The sequence below is a fragment of the Ochotona princeps genome, chromosome 9, assembly GCF_030435755.1.
Source record: "Ochotona princeps isolate mOchPri1 chromosome 9, mOchPri1.hap1, whole genome shotgun sequence".
Taxonomy (NCBI): domain Eukaryota; kingdom Metazoa; phylum Chordata; class Mammalia; order Lagomorpha; family Ochotonidae; genus Ochotona; species Ochotona princeps.
Genome location: NC_080840.1, coordinates 435,072 through 452,508, shown reverse-complemented (window position 1 = coordinate 452,508; position 17,437 = coordinate 435,072). Strand labels below are relative to the sequence as shown.

The following is a 17,437-nucleotide window of genomic DNA, read 5'->3' as shown; positions in this document are numbered from 1 at the left end:
GATGGGCCTCAGAGACTAGGGTGCCCTAAAGGCCCCAGGCCATGAGCCAGGTGAGCTGGAGCTGGGCAGGGGATGCTGCTACCAACTGGCAGCCCAAGAAGAGATGGGCACATCCAGGAAGGCCAGGGGTACTAACGGGGTGCCAGGAGTCCTGAAGGATGAGGTCAGGAGAGCACAGGGCCAGAGGGACCCCCCAAGAGCCAGGCCTATGTGTGTGATGGGCTGAGGGACTGATGGGGCGGCAGGACACAGGCAGGAGAGGGGTTGGATGCAACCTCAGGGACCCTGGTACAAGCAGGAAGCTGAGCTACCTGGGCAGATGTTCAGGGAGCGACACCGGTCTCGCTGGGCAGCCCCGAGGAACGGGGAGCTGTGGCATACAGGTGGCTCAGGGCTGGTGGTGGGCGCTGGCAGAGGCCCAGAGGCCAGACTAAGTGGCTTGTGGCAGGGGGAGGCTCCGTGTCCCCTGCCAGTGCCCAAGCTCTGCTACTGAGGCACGCAGCCTCCTGTGGGAGGACACCCAATGAGTCATTCACACTGAAGTGTGAATTAGCCCATCAACTCCCAGGAGACCCCGACAGCTGCAGTCCGGTAATAGCAGCTGCCTTGTGAGCTGGCTGAGGCCTCATCGGTGAGGCAGCCCTGGCTGCATGGGCGGGTGGGCACCTGTTGTGGCCCCTGCTTCATTGTCCCCGGGTGTCCTGTGAGCACACAGGCCTCTGTCGTTGCCCTGAACAGAGATGGGGTAAGTGTTTGTCCACCACACAGGCCGAGACCTGGGGTGGCCAGGAGGGTGGGTGTGTTAGCAGGGAGCTGGAGGCTCGAGGCCGCTTATGATGATGGGTTATTCACATCTCTGACAAAGAGGAAGTGGAAGCAGAGATCTGCTGGTCCACTCGCGAAATGCCCCCGCCCCAGCGGATGGGTCGGGCCACACAGCAGTCACACAAACACAGGGGCAAGTGTCCTAACCCCGTAAGCTGCCACTGCTGCCTCCCACATCTCAAATCCTGGTTCTGTGATAGAGGACACTGGCCACCTGCCTGGCCTCAGGGAAGCCTGACCTGAGTCCAGTCACCTGACCTCAGGCTGTGGGCGGGGGCTGGGAGCCAGGAGCCAGTGGCCATGGCAGCCCAGCGGGGATGGTGGCTGGTCTGGCAGGGTGGCCATGGTGGGTGAGAAACAGCCAGGCCTGAGTGCTTCTGGCGACCAGCTGTTGTGGGGAGAAGGTTGGGGAGCACTCTGCGGGAGGAGCCTACACCCCTTCCTCCACAGTGTACCGTGCCAGGGTGTTGTCTGGCCACATTGCCATGGCTATCGCCAGGCCAGACTGTGCACATGTGTGTGCGTGCAAGTACCAGGTCCAGCAGCTGGGCACTTCAGAGGCATGGGCAGCAGGCAGGAAGGTGGCCTTTGCCTGGGATGGCCTGAACCAGGTGAGCTGAGATCCTGTGGCAGGGACACCAGTGACCTGAAGGGTACAGGCAGTGGCTTGATGTGTCCTGGGTCAGATGTCCCGGGCCGGCCTCCCCCCCGCAGCGAGGGCCCAGGTGTTGACCCGTGTCTTGAAGCTAAGACAGGATGCAGCCCACAGCCCTCTCACACCTCTGTACATGTGGATGCATGGCCCATGTCGGCCACTGCAGCAGGAAAACTCCTGTCAGACTTGGGAAGGACTTGCAAATGCTACACATTGGGCTGCAGGCTTTGTTGGAAGGAGAAAAGGGGGGTCCTAGCCTCCATGGGGTCAGCTGTGCTCTGCAGGCCCTGGGGGCAGGGCACCAGCCACAGGAAGAGAAAGTAGGCCCTGCTGCCTGGCTGCCTGCTGTGTGGCCTCAGGCGGCCGCCTGGTCCAGTCCACGTGGCTGGCCTAAGCAGAGCAGAATGGCCAGGAAGGAAGCGGCTGCTGTGGGGCGCAGGGAGGGGCTAGCCCACTGCTGGCCTGCAGGAGGCAGGGGCACTGGGGGGGGAGGGCATAACAGGCTCTGCTGCTTCACCCCTGCCCTGGGCCTGGCTGGCTGTCTGGAGGAGGGCAGCTACTGCTATGCTATGTTGCCCCCAGCTGCAGGAGCAGCCCTGGCCCCTCCTCTCTGCAGGCAGCCCCTGCCCTTCCCCAAGGGCTCCATGGATGCACCTGCCAGGCTGGTTCCCTGGCTCAGGCCTCAGGGACTGTCCACTCTGAGCCCACCAAGCACCCCTCAGGCAGGTGGCTTGGCAAGGTTCCAGGTGTGAGGAGTAGGGCTGGGGACCTGACCTCAGCTGGCAGGAGCCACACACAGGCCAGCGTTCGGCAGGGGACTTGCAGGTGCAGCAAGGGCTACTGGCTGGGTGGTGTCAAGCAGGACTGAGGGGCTTCTGCCCTAGAAAGTGTGTGGGGGGAGTAGGAGGGCAGGGCTGCAGGCAGAGGGGCAAGCCCGTGGGATCCATGCTAGTGTCCTCCACAGCCCCTCCATCTGCCCTGATTTCAAAGCGACAGGGTGGGGACTGGAGGCTGGACCTCGCTCTGCCCTGCACTGGGGATGCAGGCAGCTGGGGGTGGGGGCGGTATTCAGGTGGCCCTGGGGACCCCCCATGGTGCCAACACTGGCTCCTGGAGTACACCACGGCCCAAGGTTTGGAGCCTGTACTCACTGCTCACCGTTGTGCTCAGGTTCTTTGGATGGAAAGGAAGGGCCCTAGGGTGGGGCAGGACCCCAGCGCCCCAGCTGCCTCCTGCCTCAGCCTGTGAGCAGGAGCCTCAGTAGGAGGGAGTCCTTGTCCCCGGGGGAGGAGGAAAGCTGGCGTTCAGGAATTCTCAGGGTCCCTTCCCCTGCCGGCCCCCCATCCCCTGGGACCTGGGTCTCAGCAGGGAAGCTGTAGCTAGGCACAGCCAGGCCCAGGGCCAGGCCTTGCATCAGCAGGGAGCCCCCAACCCCTGCCGCCCCTCCTCTCCACTGTCCCCATTCCAGAGGCTGAAAGAAGGCATGGGGGTGGGGTAGCCCTGCTGCTCCTAAAACCTAGACGTCTGATCAGAGGCTGTGGGGGTGCTTCCTCTCACAGTCCTGGGGGAGGGAGAGGAGCAGGGACTGTGCGAGGCACCTATGTGTGTGCCTGTTGTGGTGGGTGGCCGGTCCGCCAGGCTGGCTACCAGGGTCAGGGCTTTTGCTCCCAGGGAAAGAAGGGGCATGGGTGTGGGTACTCCAGACCTCCCAGCCTGCCCCAGGGCCGGGCCGTAGGGGCACACTTGGAAGTTTCTGGACAAGGGGCCGGGGTGGTCAAGGTGCGCTCCCCTTGGGCCTGCAGGAGGGGCCAGGGTTCTGCAGAGCAGAGGGAAGTTTGCAGCCACCCGCAGCTGCCTCCGCTCAGGGGAGGTCTTGGCTGTCCCCTTGTGTGCTGGAGGGGGGGTGAGTGTGCGGAACCAAGTCGGCCCAAGGTCACCAGTTCCAGCCAGTGCCCAGAGCTGTGGAGCGGCGGGCTCTCCAGCCAGCCCCGCGCCCGCAGACTGGGGCGCACACGCAGGGTCCCTGGCTTTCCTGGTCCACGTGCGCCCACGAGTCCACCTCCGCCCCGGGGACTGCCCTCTTCCTCTCTCCGGGACGACCCCTCAGCTCCGTGCGAGGGTGGGGCGAGGGCGCGGGACCGGGACCGAGAGGAGTGGGGCGGCGGCAGCGGACTGGGAGCCGGGCGCCGGGCGCGGGGCCAGCGCCCCCCGCCCCTCCCCCGCTCCCCGCCCCGCGCTCCCGCGGGCGGCTCTTGGCGGCTCCGGCGCGCGGCGGGGCGGGCACAGAGCGCGGCCATGGGCGCCCGGGCGGCCGGGCCTGGCGGCGGCGGCATCACTACCAGCGGCGGCGGCGGGCAGGCGGGCGCGCGGCTACGGGCTCAGGTGCAGGTGCGGGGATGCGGTCGGGGCGCTGCGGGGGCCGGGTGGGCGCCGCTCGGGGGGCCCGGGCCGCCCGCGCCCCGCTGACGCTGCCGCCTGTCTCCCCGTGTCCCGCCCGCCCCCAGACCCTCCTCCTCCGCCCCCCCGCAGCTTGGGCTCTGGTCGTGGCGCGGCTGCCGCACGGTGCCTCTCGACGCCCTCCGGACGCGCTGCCTGTGTGACCGGCTCTCCACCTTCGCCATCTTAGCCCAGCTCAGCGCTGACGCGGTGAGACCCCGGCGGGACGCGCGGGGGAGGGGTGCGCCGAGCGCTCCTGGGCAGGAGGGCCACGCGCCACAGGCCCCGGGGGCAGTGGCCCTGGATCGGCTGCGGTGGGGCTGGGTGGCCGAGGGAGGGATGGTCTTTGCACCCGCAGCCTCCCTTGGCCTGGACAGCGCCTGGGGCCTCTGGCGAAGGTGGGTGGCCGCGTGGAGTTAGGGACCCAGAGGAAGTGAGTGATGGGTTGGGGTTGTGTCTCCGTTTCTTCAGAGAGCTTGGGTCTCCAGGGGAATGAGGCTGGCCCGTGGGACCCTGCTGCTGCTGCCGAGGCCTTGGGGCCTGGCACCCTCCTGCGACCCTTCTCTTGGTCACCTCAGCTGAGGGAGGAGGAGGTCCCAGTCCCCTGCCTAGGGGACAGGAGACAGCAGCAGTGGCCCCAGGCAGCGCGCTGGGGGTGGCAGAGGCTGCTGGGCCTGGCCCAAGTTCCCAGGCAGGCCCCCTCAACTCCAGGGCTTCCTTTTTGTTCCTGGGATTCTTGTGGGGGCTGTGAGTTTCTATGGCAACAGCCTCAGGGGGGCCAGCCTCGCTGCCGAGGCCCTGGGTGCTGGGCTCCCTCCCCGCCCACGCTGGCTGTGCTGCACCCACTGGCCCCAGGGTAGCTGGAGCACCCTCAACACTGGGTCCACCCATGGCATGGGGCAGGGGTCCGGCCCAGCCCAGCCCTGCAATGGCCAATTGGAGGCCTGACCGGGGAGGAGACTCAGTCCCCTGGGCGTGTGGGGCAGCCAGGCTTGTCTCTCTCGAAGCATGGGTTCCCTGTGGAAGATGATGCCAGTACTCTCTGAGAACATTCCAGAACAGGACTCCTTTATCCCATGGAGTGTGGGGAGGGCTGCCTTGCCCTCGGCCAGGGTCTCTGCAGTGTCAGGTCACCTACTGGTGGGGGAAGCTGGCTGTGGACAGGGTTCCCAGACGGTGCATCTGGGCTGGAAAGGGGTCAGGGTGCCCTCCCGTCAGACACCCCTCGGGCTGTGGGCTGGCCCTGAGGGCTCCCTGAAAGAGGAGGAAATGTTCCTAACATCCAGCAGCCAGCTCTGTGGGCACAACCTCCCACTGGAGTCCTCCCACTGGGGTGTGGGGGGAGGACCATAGGGGTGCTATCACATTGCTCCTAGCCCAGAGGATCGTGAGAGACCCAGGCAAGAGTCTGGCCCGGGCTGCCTCCCACGTCAGGTGGGCCTGCGGGCAGCTGTGGCATGGCTCCCGGGGTGCACAGTGCTCCTGGTGGACCTCCCACAGGGAGCCACTGCCATGCTGAGGGCTGTGGCCCGTGAGTGCCTGGGGTTTGAGTGCCCTCAAGGGCCTGGGCTCTGGTTGTCTCCATGATGTGTGTGCCCCAGGCAGGGCTGGGGCAGAGGTGCTGGGACAGGTTGGCAGTGGGGCCCTAGGGGCATGCCCAAGGGGGATGGAGGCACATGGGGTCCAGGCGCTGGCCCATGGGCTTGGACAGGGCCAATGTAGCCTAGCTGGAACTGGCCGAACCAACTGGGCAGAGAAGGGAGTAGGGGCTGGGGTAATGGACAGAGCCTGGCAGGGTGTTGGGGCCTGTGGGGGCAGGGAGTGGGTGGTCCAGGAGCTCCAGCAGAGTAGGGCCAGGGCCAGGTGCAGGCCTGCGGGAGGCTGTGGCTGGGAAAGTTGAGTAATCAGTGAGTCACACCTGTGGGGGCGCCCCGTCGCCTGCCTTGGGCCGTGGGTGGCTGCACAGGCCCTGTGCTTCAGGCACTGGCCGCAGCCTGGAGCAGAGTGAGTGGTTGTGCAGGCCCCCAAGTGCTGCAGGGCCAGGGGTCTGCAGTCAGTGCGGGGCCTAGAGACCAATCATCGGCGTGTGGCTGGGGTCCAGGTTGAGCCTGTGACCGGTCCAGGGTCCAAAATTCAGTACCGTACAGCTGGAGCCTTGAGGGGGTGGGGAGCGAGGTGTGTGAGGTGGGGCTGGCAGGAGTGGGCAATACACCAGGGAGTCCATGCATGGGTCTGGGGCCCTGGTTACGGAAGGGGCAGGGGGCAAGGATGGTTTCAGGTTTGGGTGTGCAGGGAGGAGCTTTGGGAGGCATCCTGGGCCCTGGGGCTGAGCCCCACCCTCTGTCCTCGCCTCCTGGCCACACCCAGCAAAACCTGCTGGCTGGGGCTGTCAACTGGGCCGGGGAAGAGGAGCAGCCAGGCAGGCCGGCAGGTGGGTGAGCGGCTGCCTCCAGGCCCGCCAGGCCTAATGAGAGCAGACGGAGGCAGATGGCCACAGAGGTCGGGCAAGGCCTGCCCTGGAACAGACACAAGCCATTCGACTGGGCCATCCATGACCTGTAAGGATGATGGCTGTGGGCCCTGTCCCTAGCCCTAGCCCTACCCTCCCTGCAGAGCCAGGAAGCTCCAGTGTTCCCTATGGGGCTGGCCATACCCTTCATCCCTCATCCTTTATGGAGTGGGGTGAGACCCTGGCTCATGCTCCGAGTCTCCTATGGGGCTCAGCAGCATGGGGTGACCCCAGGGATCTGCCTGGAGGCTGTGACTTATAAGCTGAGCTTGGTGAGGTCGGAGCCAAACTGCCTGGTGTCAGAGAAGGCTCAGCCTCAGCCCGGGTGCCCAGTCTGCGCCTCAGGAAGTCCCAGGTCTGTGAGCCTGTGAGGTGCGTGGTCTGTGGCTCTGGTCTTATCGAACATGGAGGAGACAGGGTGGGAGGCTGGGAGAGCTGGACAGCCGGCGAGGTCCTCCGTAGCTCAGGTCCTTGGGTGCTGCAGGGCCCCCACTGGCCAGGTAGCCGGTGGGGGTGGGGAAGGGGCAGTTGGATCACCCAGAGTCTCCAGGTTGCTCCTGGCATCTCAGATAGAGTATGGTGGGACCAGCCTGCGTCTTCTGGGATGGAACGGGATGGAAGGCAAGCTGAGCTGGGGACAGCGACCAGGGACCCCACCCGTGGTGGACAGGAGCACGTCTGGGAGGGTCGGAGGTGCCCTTGGGAGCAGGGTGTGAGAGGCAGCGTTCAGTGGGCACTGGCACAAAGCCCAGGGCAGGGCAGGGAACCGTCTCAGTGGTTTTCTAACCCTCAGGTGCTGGTGGCAGGCCCCCACAGAGGTGCTAGAAAGGGGGGATCCAGTGGTCTGGGTGTTGAGAGCCTCCCCTTCTGTGATTGGGGATCCCTGACACCTGTGCCCGGCAGGAGCCAGGCCCTGGGCACTGGCTGTGCTCACTGCGCCTCTCTCCCACACCCCAGAACATGGAGAAGGCCGCGGTGCCTTCCGTGACTCTCGTCGTGGGCTGTGGCGTGTCCTCTCTCACCTTGCTCCTCTTGGTCATCATCTACGTGTCTGTGTGGAGGTGGGTGTCTCGGGCCGCCCCACGGGCTGTGTGGAGGTGGGTGTCTCGGGCCGCCCCACGGGCTGTGTGCAGATGGGTGTCTGTGCTGCCGCCCCACGGGCTGTGTGCAGGTGGGTGTCCTCGTTACCGCCCCGGGCTGCCCCACACGGCTCAGAGAGTGTGCTCGGCAGCCAGCCTGTTCTGCAAAGCACCCCTCTTCCTTCTGCCCCCACCCCACCAGCACCTGCCACAGGCCCCTAGGCCTCCCTCGTGTGTCTGCGCATCTGCTGGGGCACAGCTCCCACTCCCCGCCCACCCTGTGCTCACGTGGCACCAGTGCAGGTGCCCTCAGCCTAGGCAGAGGGATGCCTAGCCGGTGTGTGTGATGGTCAGCCGGGGTGCTGGGAGCCCTGTGCCCACCTGCCTGCCTACCCCCTGCTTCCAGCCCCACCGGAGAGAAGCCAGGATCAGGATGGGTGGGCCCAAGGTCACTGCCCAGGGGCTAAGCTGGGACTCCCAGCATGTTCTGAGAATGTGTGGCCGCCGTGCCTGGCTGCTTGGGTGCCCACACACAGCCCTGCGGCAGCTGGCAGTCAGAACTGACGGCCCAGCCACTGCCTGGGATGGCAGCCGGAGGTCGATGTGGTGCTGGGAGAAAGGGAGGGAGAGTGGGCACAGCAGGCACCCTCCACCCTCCTGCCCAAGGGCACAGCTTGCCTGGTGCTGTCCACATGGGGATCCAAGGGGCCCTGGAGTTATCCCCACCCCCACCCCCACCGCTAGTGCCCTGTGGAGGACCTGAGTCCTCACATATCTGGGGCCTATATTGTGAGGCCTCTGAATCCCAGCCCAGCCCCGTGAGCTCAGCCCTGTGTTGTTTTATGTCCCAAGGGACAGTGACAGTGGTGATGGTGATGATGGTGGTGATGGTGATGGTGATAAAGGTGATGATTATCGTGGTGATTATGGTGATGATGATGGTGATGGTGATGATGGTGATGTGATGGTGATGGTGAGGATGGTGATGGTGAGGATGGTGAGGATGGTGATGGTGAGGATGGTGATGGTGAGGATGGTGATGGTGAGGATGGTGAGGATGGTGATGGTGAGGATGGTGATGGTGAGGATGGTGATGGTGAGGATGGTGATGATGGTGAGGATGGTGATGGTGAGGATGGTGAGGATGGTGATGGTGAGGATGGTGATGGTGAGGATGGTGATGGTGAGGATGGTGGTGATGGTGATGATGATAGCTGTGCTGGTCGTGCAGTGGCTGCTGGGAGGCGTGGGACCTGTCCTGGTGTCCAATGACTTGGGTCCCTGTGGAGGTGAGGCTGGGCTGGCGCTGACCCAGGCTTGCCTATCCCACAGGTACATTCGCTCGGAGCGGTCCGTCATCCTTATCAACTTCTGTCTGTCCATCATCTCTTCCAACGCCCTCATCCTTATCGGGCAGACCCAGACCCGCAACAAGGTAAGCACTCCTTCCTGCTGGGTGCGGGAGGGTGCAGGCACTCGGAGGCTGCTCTGGGTGGCTCAAGCCCCTTATCTGGCCCACCCTGGGGGCTGGGAGGCAGCCAGGGCTGCCACTGGGCAGGAACTCAGCCGTTGGGCCTGCACGCAGCAGCGGTACTGTGGCCAGCTCTTCCTGTGGTGGCCAGCCTTGACTCTGCTGGCAGTGGAGCTCATTGGTCAGTCCGCATTCTCTCCCATGGACACAGCAGTCCCATCCTGGGGGGCAGGCAGAAAGGATGGCAGGAAGACACGGAGGGCCTGGCCATGTATGGGGACAGGAGCTCATGGCTGTCCTGAGACCTGCTGTGTGTCCCTGGGGTGCCCTTGTTGGCCTTGGGATCATTCCTCCTATGGGATGGGCTGGGGTTCTGGTGTGAACACTGGGATGTGTCTATGGCAGGTGGCCGAGGACAGATCCTGGCAGCCTGTGGGCAGGAATGTTGGGGGTATGGAGTGGGGTGGGCATGTGCCCCCAGCCCACACTGCCACCACCCGCTGCCCACCCAGGTGATGTGCACGCTGGTGGCGGCCTTCCTGCACTTCTTCTTCTTGTCGTCCTTCTGCTGGGTGCTCACCGAGGCCTGGCAGTCCTACATGGCCGTCACTGGCCGCCTCCGGAACCGGCTCATTCGCAAGCGCTTCCTCTGCCTTGGCTGGGGTGAGCTGTGTGTGCACACGGAGGCGCTGGGCTGTGGCGGGTGGGTGGGTGCTGTTCCTGTCCCTCCCACACCCTCCCACAGAGTATGCCAGGTCAAACATGGCCAGCTGCCCTCCCCCTGGCCTCTTGAGCTGTATGTTCAGCCCTGGGGTCCACTTCTGCATCCTGCACCTTGGGTGGTGGCCAGCAGTGACTCAGGGAGTCAGTCCCCTGCCATCCCTGTGGGCTCCTGGCTTTGGTCTGGGCCACTGCGGACGTCTGGGGAGTGGACAGTGAAGGGGAGACTTCTGTCTCTGATGTGGGGTAAGATGTGCACAAGCAGGTGACCTTGAAATGGATGTGTAAGTGATCTTGAGGAGGGCAGCGCCCGGTCAGTGTGAAGGTCAAGGCTTGCTGACCCTTTGCATGTCGGTGGCCCTGGGCATGGTCCCCCGCCCCCGCAGTGACACCTCCTGTCCTGTGCTTTTCAGGGCTCCCTGCGCTGGTCGTGGCCATTTCTGTGGGGTTCACCAAGGCCAAGGGGTACAGCACCGTGAGCTAGTGAGTCGGGAAGGGAGCCTGTGTCGCGCTGGGTGGGGCTGAGCGGGAACTCTGGGCCCACAGGGAGCCCTCGGGCCAGGCCCGGGTCACAGATGTACTCCCTGAGGCCAAGAAAGGTCAGGAAGGCTGGGTCTTGGGGATCTGGGTGGGGCGGGTGGAGGCAAGGGTCCTGGCAGGGACCAGATGTGGGGACCGAGCACCCAGCAGTGGGGGCGAGTGCCCAGGGCAGGTGCCAGCGCAGCCTCCCAGAGGAGGGAGGAGGGAGTCAGGTAGGTCGTGAGGAGGGGAGGTGAAGTCTGTGCAAGGGGTTCCCAGGGACAGAGTGAGCATGCGGAGGGGTCCCCTGCCAGGCCAGGAGCTCCTGGGGTGCCCTAGCAGCGGCAGGCAGGGCCTCCGCCAGCAATGCTGACCCCGTGTCCTCTGCAGCTGCTGGCTGTCCCTGGAGGGAGGACTGCTCTACGCCTTCGTGGGACCGGCTGCAGCCGTTGTGCTGGTACCGACCCTCCCACCTTGGGGTGTCCCAGCTATGCCCTCAGGGCTGCCTGCCACAGGGCGGGGGAGGGGAAGCTCTGTAGCCCCTTGCTGACTTTCCTGTCAGTGTGGAGGGAGCAACAGCTTGACAGCAACCCCAGGACATCAGCGGCACGGCTGCTGCACCTGCCAGGAGACCTGCAGATTGGGGGACCGCTATGGGGGCGCACAGCTGGCTGACAGTTGAGGCACAGCAGAGCCCAGGGACCCACAGGGACCCACAGGGACCCTCCTACCTGCTCCTGGGCTGAGCTTCGCAGCACGTCCCCAGCACATCCCCAGTGCACATGCAGGCGGGGCTCCGCCCTTGTCCCCACGCCTCTTCCCTCAGGGCCTGTCTGCAGGGCTGCACCCCCTGTTGGTTTGGGCTCTGGCGGGGTGTCATCAGGCAGCAAGATGCTCAGGGCCCCATCCCTAGATTAGCGGGGCATCACAGTGGCACACCCGGAAGCAGCCAGTGGGGGCCACCCTCTCTGGCAGGACGGGGCCTGCTGGGAGCACCTGGGACTGGGAGGAAGCAGGAAGTCAGGAGCCCCAGCTCACTGGCCACTCACCCAGTGCCGCGGTGGGCGGTGAGCGCTGTCCTCTCCGCCATTGCTTTCCTGCACTAGCCACTGCAGAAGCACTCCCAGGGGACTCCCTCACCTCAGCCAGGCCTCAGAGGAGGTGGCGTCTGTTCCAGAACGTTCTCTTTGGGAAGCCTAGGGTTGTGAAGTCGTCAGCTGCCTCTTTGCACCCCCAGCCTTGAGCTGCAGAGGGCCACCTGAGGCCAGGCTGGGGCTGGGGACAGGAGCTGGAACTCCCCACCCGGCAGACAGGGTACCCCGTTCCTCAGGCCATGCAGGGCACCCCCAGGGTGGGGGTCCTGTGCTGGCTGCTGTGGCTGGGCCACGGAGGGAAGTAAGCAGTGCAGTGCAAGTGGCTTGCCTGCTAGTGTGAGCCATGCAGGCGGGACCCCAGGCAGGGCAGAGCCGGGACATGTTGGTAGAACTGTTCTTGCCCACTACAAGGGGGGGTGGGAGGAGCAGGGATGGTGAGGGGTGGGGCGGGGGGCATGTGGCCAGTGGGGCTCAGCCGCAGTCTCGCCTGCCCAGGTGTGGGGCCCGGGAGGCCGAGGGGCCGTTGAGTGGCCCCACAGCCGCCTGTCTGCCCGGCAGGTGAACATGGTGATTGGCATCCTGGTGTTCAACAAGCTTGTGTCCAAAGATGGCATCACCGACAAGAAGCTGAAGGAGCGGGCAGGGTAGGGCCTGGTACCGCTGTGGCTCCTCCCCGTCCCAGCTCCCAGGGTGCCCCTGCCTAGCCCAGCACACCCTCAGCAGTCGTGGGACCGGATGCTGTGGGAGACGCTGCTTGTTCTGGCTCCCCAGGGAGGTGGGAGGGATGTGGGGCCAAGAGGCACAGTCTGCCCCTCCCCACCGGAGTCTTGCTGTGGGACCCCATCTGTGTGGGTCCCAGAGTGACCCTTGCTCCTGGGACATTTGTGGTGGGAAGGGAGCTGGCAGGGTGCGGGGCCCACGAGGACGGGTGCTGGGGCGGGGGCTGACCCTGGTGCTCCGAGCGTGCCTGCCTCTCCTCCCCCCTGCCCGCTGCTCCATCTGTGTCCCGCGTGGGCCCCACCCCCTCCCCTCTGTGCCAGTCTTGCTTGGTCATGGTCCCTGCCTTTCTGTCTGTCGCTGTCTCTCTCTCGGCCCAGCACTTCCTGCTCTTCCAGGGCACCAGCTGGCCTGGCCAGGGGCATCCTTACTGTGGGGTCATGAGCCTGGTGCAGTCTATGGAGTGGGGATGGAGCCCCTCCCAGGAGCCCCCGCCTCTAGCAGGTGGGATCACGCATCCATGACACTCTCGTCTGTACCGGTGAGGCAGGGACCATTTCTAGGCTCCCCGAGGCTTAGGAAGGTGATTACTGGGACCGGGGTTTCACAGGGCACACATGAGGGCACAGGCATACACAGTGCACATGTGAACAGTGGGTGAACTGTGCCAGGGTACTGAGCACATGAGGGCACACAGAACACAAGCATGGGTGTGGGCACAGGTGCACACAGTTGCACATGGGCACAGTACACAAACATGGGTTGGGCAGACAGACACAGCACACAAGTGTATATGGACACAGCAGGTGGGTGCACACGCATGTGCACCCAGGTATACGTGGGCGTCGACTCACACGGATGGTTGCATATGGTATAAAACTGGGCACGCGCGCACACACACATCTGTCTGTGGATGGCCACTGGCCAGTCCTGCCCCCACACAGGAGGGCTCATTTGGTCCACCTTTCCTGGCAGTGCCCAGTGCCATGCCTGACTGGCAGGCTGAGCAGATCCCAGGGCAAGGTGTGTGCAGTTGGCCGTTTCCAGAGCTGGGACCGTGAATATGGACATGCTGACCTGGCACTGTCTGCCACCCTCTGTGCCGCCCCCTGGTATCTGGCCTGGCTCCTGTAGGTGCGGGTCTGTGCTGGGCTTTGCCCCCCGGGGTCTGCTTCTGTTTCAGGATTTGACCTTCACTTGCCGTCAGCCCCTCGGTGCAGAGTCCTCCCCGCCATGTTAGCGCCCTGCCACCACGGCCGGCCCTGTGGCTCCCCACTTTCTAGCATTCTGTCTCTTCTGTGTTTTCGCCTCTCATCTCTTCCATGTCTGCCTCTGCCCAATGCCGTCCCAGGCACCTGCCCTGCCCCAGGAGGTGGCCCTGGGCAGCGCGTGGAGGGGAGTGGGCAGGGCCTGTGGCTCTGCTTCTGGACACTTCTGAATGGCTCTGGAGTCTTCTTCAGCTCCACCTCGAGCTGCGGGGTTGGGCCCAGGGGCCAGGAGGGGGTGGGGGCCTGCTGGCCCCAGGAAAGGTGTGGCTTCCCCATGTCTACACCTGACTGCGTGGGTGTGAGTGTGACCACAGCTATGAACATGTGTGTCTGCATGTGATTAAGTGTGAGTGCAAGAAAGGACAGCATGTGTGTGGTTCCATGCCTGCGGATGGTCACGTTTATGAACATGTGTCTACACGGCTGAGCCTGTGTGTGACTGAGCGTGTGAGCGTGTGTGTGTGTGTGTGTGTGACTGCACGGGTGAGCCTCTGTGTGTGTGTGTGACTGCACGGGTGAGCCTCTGTGTGTGTGTGTGACTGCACAGGTGAGCCTCTGTGTGTGTGTGTGTGTGTGTGCGCGTGTGTGTGTGTGATTGCATAGGTAAGCCTCTGTGTGTGTGTGACTGAACGTGTGAGCCTGTGTGTGTGACTGCACAGGTGAGCCTGTGTGTGTGTGACTGAACGTGTGAGCCTGTGTGTGTGACTGAACATGTGAGCCTGTGTGTGTGACTGCACAGGTGAGCCTGTGTGTGTGTGTGTGTGTGACTGCATGGTTGAGCCTGTGTGTGTGTGTGACTGAACGTGTGAGCCTGTGTGTGTGTGTGACTGCACAGGTGAGCCTGTGTGTGTGTGACTGCACGGGTGAGCATGTGTCTTGTGTGTGTGTGAGAGAGAGAGAGAGAGAGACTGCACGGGTGAGCCTGTGTATGTGTGTGTGTGAGACTGCATGGCTGAACCTGTGTGTGTGTGCATGGCTGAGCGTGTGTGTGTGTGTGTGTGATTGTGTGTAGGAGATCGTGTGACAGCCACAGCACGGGGCTGTACTAGCCAGGCTGGCGAGGTTGGCAGGGAGTTTGCTCACTCTAGGTGCCTCCTGCTGTGGGCAGTGCTGGGCGCTGTGAGCTTGGGCATCGGGGCTTCCTAGCCCTGCTTTGTTCTGTGCAGAGCAGTGACTGTGTTGGGGGCCAGGCTGTGTTTGCTCCTTGAATGGAAGGCTTTTGGGAAGCTGGCCTACTAGGGGCCTCAGGAGAGAGGAGAGCCTGCCTGGGCAACTCCAAGCGTGGGCGAGGCTTCCACTGTGTCCTTGGGCTCCTGTCTCCTGGGCTGGGCATCCTCAAGCTGCCACCATCAGCAGCCACAGAGGGCCGGGTTCTCTGACTGGACCTGCTTAGCACAGCTCCCGGGGGTGGCGGCTGCCATAGGAGCTGCAGGATGGTTGCCCAGGGCAGGCAGGGATCTGGGTCTCACTCAGAGTGCCTTCCTTGGGAAAGAAGGGGACCATGCAGACCCTCTTCCCTGGCCGAAGACGGAGGTCCAGACTGGGAAGGGTGATGCCTGGAGGGGTGGCCTGCAGCCGGGCAGACCTCATAGCTGTTAGGGGAAGGGACTGTGGGCCCCATCCCAGGAGCCTGTGCTGGACCTGGGGGAGCTCTGCCTGAACTAAGCGACAGGCAGTGGAGAGGCAGTAGGGCTAAGGGGCGAGTAGAAGGTACAGCTGGTGGAAACCAAGGGTGGGCAGCTCCCACTGGACTTCGTTGCTGCAGAAGTAGACCTGGGAGGGCACTCTGGGGGCAATGGGTGTGGTGTGGGTAGTGCCAAGGACAGAGGCAGGGTAGCTGCCCAGGACCCTGACCTCAGGGTGACAGGGGAGAGGGGTGCCCACATGCCCGCTACATGTCAGGCACCTGCCGGTGCTGCCTGGTGCACACCAGTGGCAGTCGGAGGACTTCCTGGAGGAGGCAGTGGGACTGAGGGCAGACACAGCCCCAGAGGAAGAAACACCTGTCGGTCTCTGTCCCTGCCCATCTGTCTGCCCTTGCCCGTCTGTCCTGTCGCCCCTGCGGTTCCCTCCCCACCTCCCTGTGGCCATGTTGCCCTGTGCTGGGGGCGAGGGCCTCGTGGCCTCGCCAGCTCCCAGGACATGCTCAGGAGAGCTGGAGGCCAGCGTGGGCGGGGCGGCCCGGCCTGGGGCAGGCCCGGCTGACGCGCTCCGTCCCCAGGGCCTCCCTCTGGAGCTCCTGCGTGGTGCTGCCGCTGCTGGCGCTGACGTGGATGTCGGCCGTGCTCGCCGTCACCGACCGCCGCTCCGCCCTCTTCCAGATCCTCTTTGCCGTCTTCGATTCCCTCGAGGGGTTCGTCATCGTCATGGTGCACTGCATCCTGCGGAGAGAGGTGCGTTGGCCTGCACCCCACAGCTCCTCTGAGCCCAGCTTCTACCCTGTGCTCCTGGGGTGGCCTGGGGACATGGCACCTGACCCGGCTGACTGCCATGGGTGGCGCCCGAGGATGCTGTGCCAGCCAGCGCTGCTCAGGAGATGTGGGGAGGCTGCGGCATCACACGCTTTGTCTGCAGGACACCCCACGTGGGTGCCAGCCTGTCCCACAGGCATCACTAGGCATGATGCCCCCAAGGATCCGCTGAGCGAGCTCCAGGCCAGACATGGGGCGTGGGAGAGGGGATGCAGACCACCTCCGTGCCTGCCCTGGCCCAGGTCAGAGAGCCAGGGTGCCCTCCCACCCCTGTGACCCAATAGAATCTGCAGGGCACGAGCAGGGTGGTGGCTGGGGGTCCTGATTCGGAGGGAAGCCATTTTGCTCCCACTGGGTGAGGACACAAGCTTGGGGCCCACAGCAGGTGCAGCATAGGTGGGGATGGAGGCGTCTCCGGTGCCAGTGGCTTGGTGGCTGCCCACGGTGCTCTCTGTGCCTCAGATCAGCCGACTAATGGCAGGGAAGAGTGGCCATGGGAGCGAGGGACTGGGGCACACAGGTTCCACCTGACCACAGCTGCGCAGGGCACCGCTGGGAAGCCCTCTGTGCTTGGTACCCTCGTCCTTGAGCCTTGGCTCTGCCCCCGCCACCCCAGGGCTGTCCCACAGCCTCGGCTCTGCCCATGGTGGCTGCTCTGGGGCTCATGGGGCGGGGGCAGCTCTGGCAGGGTCAGCCAGACGGTCCAGCCCTTGCTCTGGGTGTCTCCCCAGGTCCAGGACGCCGTCAAGTGCCGTGTGGTGGACCGCCAGGAAGAGGGCAACGGGGACTCAGGGGGCTCCTTCCAGAACGGCCACGCGCAGCTCATGGTAGGACTGGGGGCTGCCCCGCACCCTGGCCCTGCGCGGCACCCCAGGTGCAGCCAGGGGAACTGAGGCTGGCCCAGGCGAAGTTGTGGGCTCTGGCACCCCTCTGGCCATCCTTAGCCACCCTCAGCCTCAGCCCAGGAGGCTTACCCAGCCCCGCCCTGTCCTACCTGGCCCCTGCACGCCTCCTGCCCCTCACCTGGGCCCCAGTGCGGGAGCTCCGGCCAGGAGCAGGCAGTGCCTGTCTCGCCTGATGCTGGGCCCACCCCGCCGGTTCCCAGCCTCCTTCCCTGGCAGCTAACTCAGACTCCCCCTCAGTCTGTGTGCTGGATGGTCTGTACCTCCCCAGGCCCAGGCCCTGTGCCCCTGCCTGCCCCTGCCAGCCAGTTAGATCATCATGGGGCATCTGCTGCCCCTGTGTTAGGGGCTGGGCAGAGCCTTGGCCTCCAGCCCCGGGCACCTGCAGTGGACATCTGTTTCATGTCAGTGTCTCCCTGCGCAAGCGAGCAGGGGCAGGGCCTTGGCTGCAGCCTCCCCACCCTCCAGGTCTCCTGCTGGCTCCACCCGCAGCCTGCGGGACGGCAGAGAGGGCCGGGTGCTGCTGGTGGGGGCTCACACACGCACACAGGCCCTCACACTCAGGCAGCCCACGTACAGGTGTGCACACATGCACAGAGGTACAAAGAGATACATACAGAAACAGGGCAGGCATGGACATTTACACACTACTGATCACGCCTATACATGCCCACACAGTCACGCCCCCACACGCACTCCTACACACTCACACTCATGCTTGTGCCTCACTCGCACACCAGCACATTCACCAGCACATGCACTCACAGTGAT

The 17,437-nt window shown here is 64.6% G+C and overlaps 1 protein-coding gene across 1 annotated transcript in view; it reads left to right on the top strand.

Moving 5' to 3' along the window:
- Positions 1-17,437, top strand: part of ADGRB1 (adhesion G protein-coupled receptor B1) — a 43,510-nt gene that overhangs the window by 22,816 nt on the left and 3,257 nt on the right. The window contains exons 17-25 of the mRNA XM_058668356.1: positions 3,985-4,126; positions 7,383-7,486; positions 8,837-8,939; positions 9,488-9,638; positions 10,109-10,178; positions 10,605-10,671; positions 11,867-11,952; positions 15,515-15,686; positions 16,496-16,591. Coding sequence (XP_058524339.1) covers positions 3,985-4,126; positions 7,383-7,486; positions 8,837-8,939; positions 9,488-9,638; positions 10,109-10,178; positions 10,605-10,671; positions 11,867-11,952; positions 15,515-15,686; positions 16,496-16,591 — 991 coding nt within the window. The remainder of the gene's footprint in view (positions 1-3,984; positions 4,127-7,382; positions 7,487-8,836; positions 8,940-9,487; positions 9,639-10,108; positions 10,179-10,604; positions 10,672-11,866; positions 11,953-15,514; positions 15,687-16,495; positions 16,592-17,437) is intronic.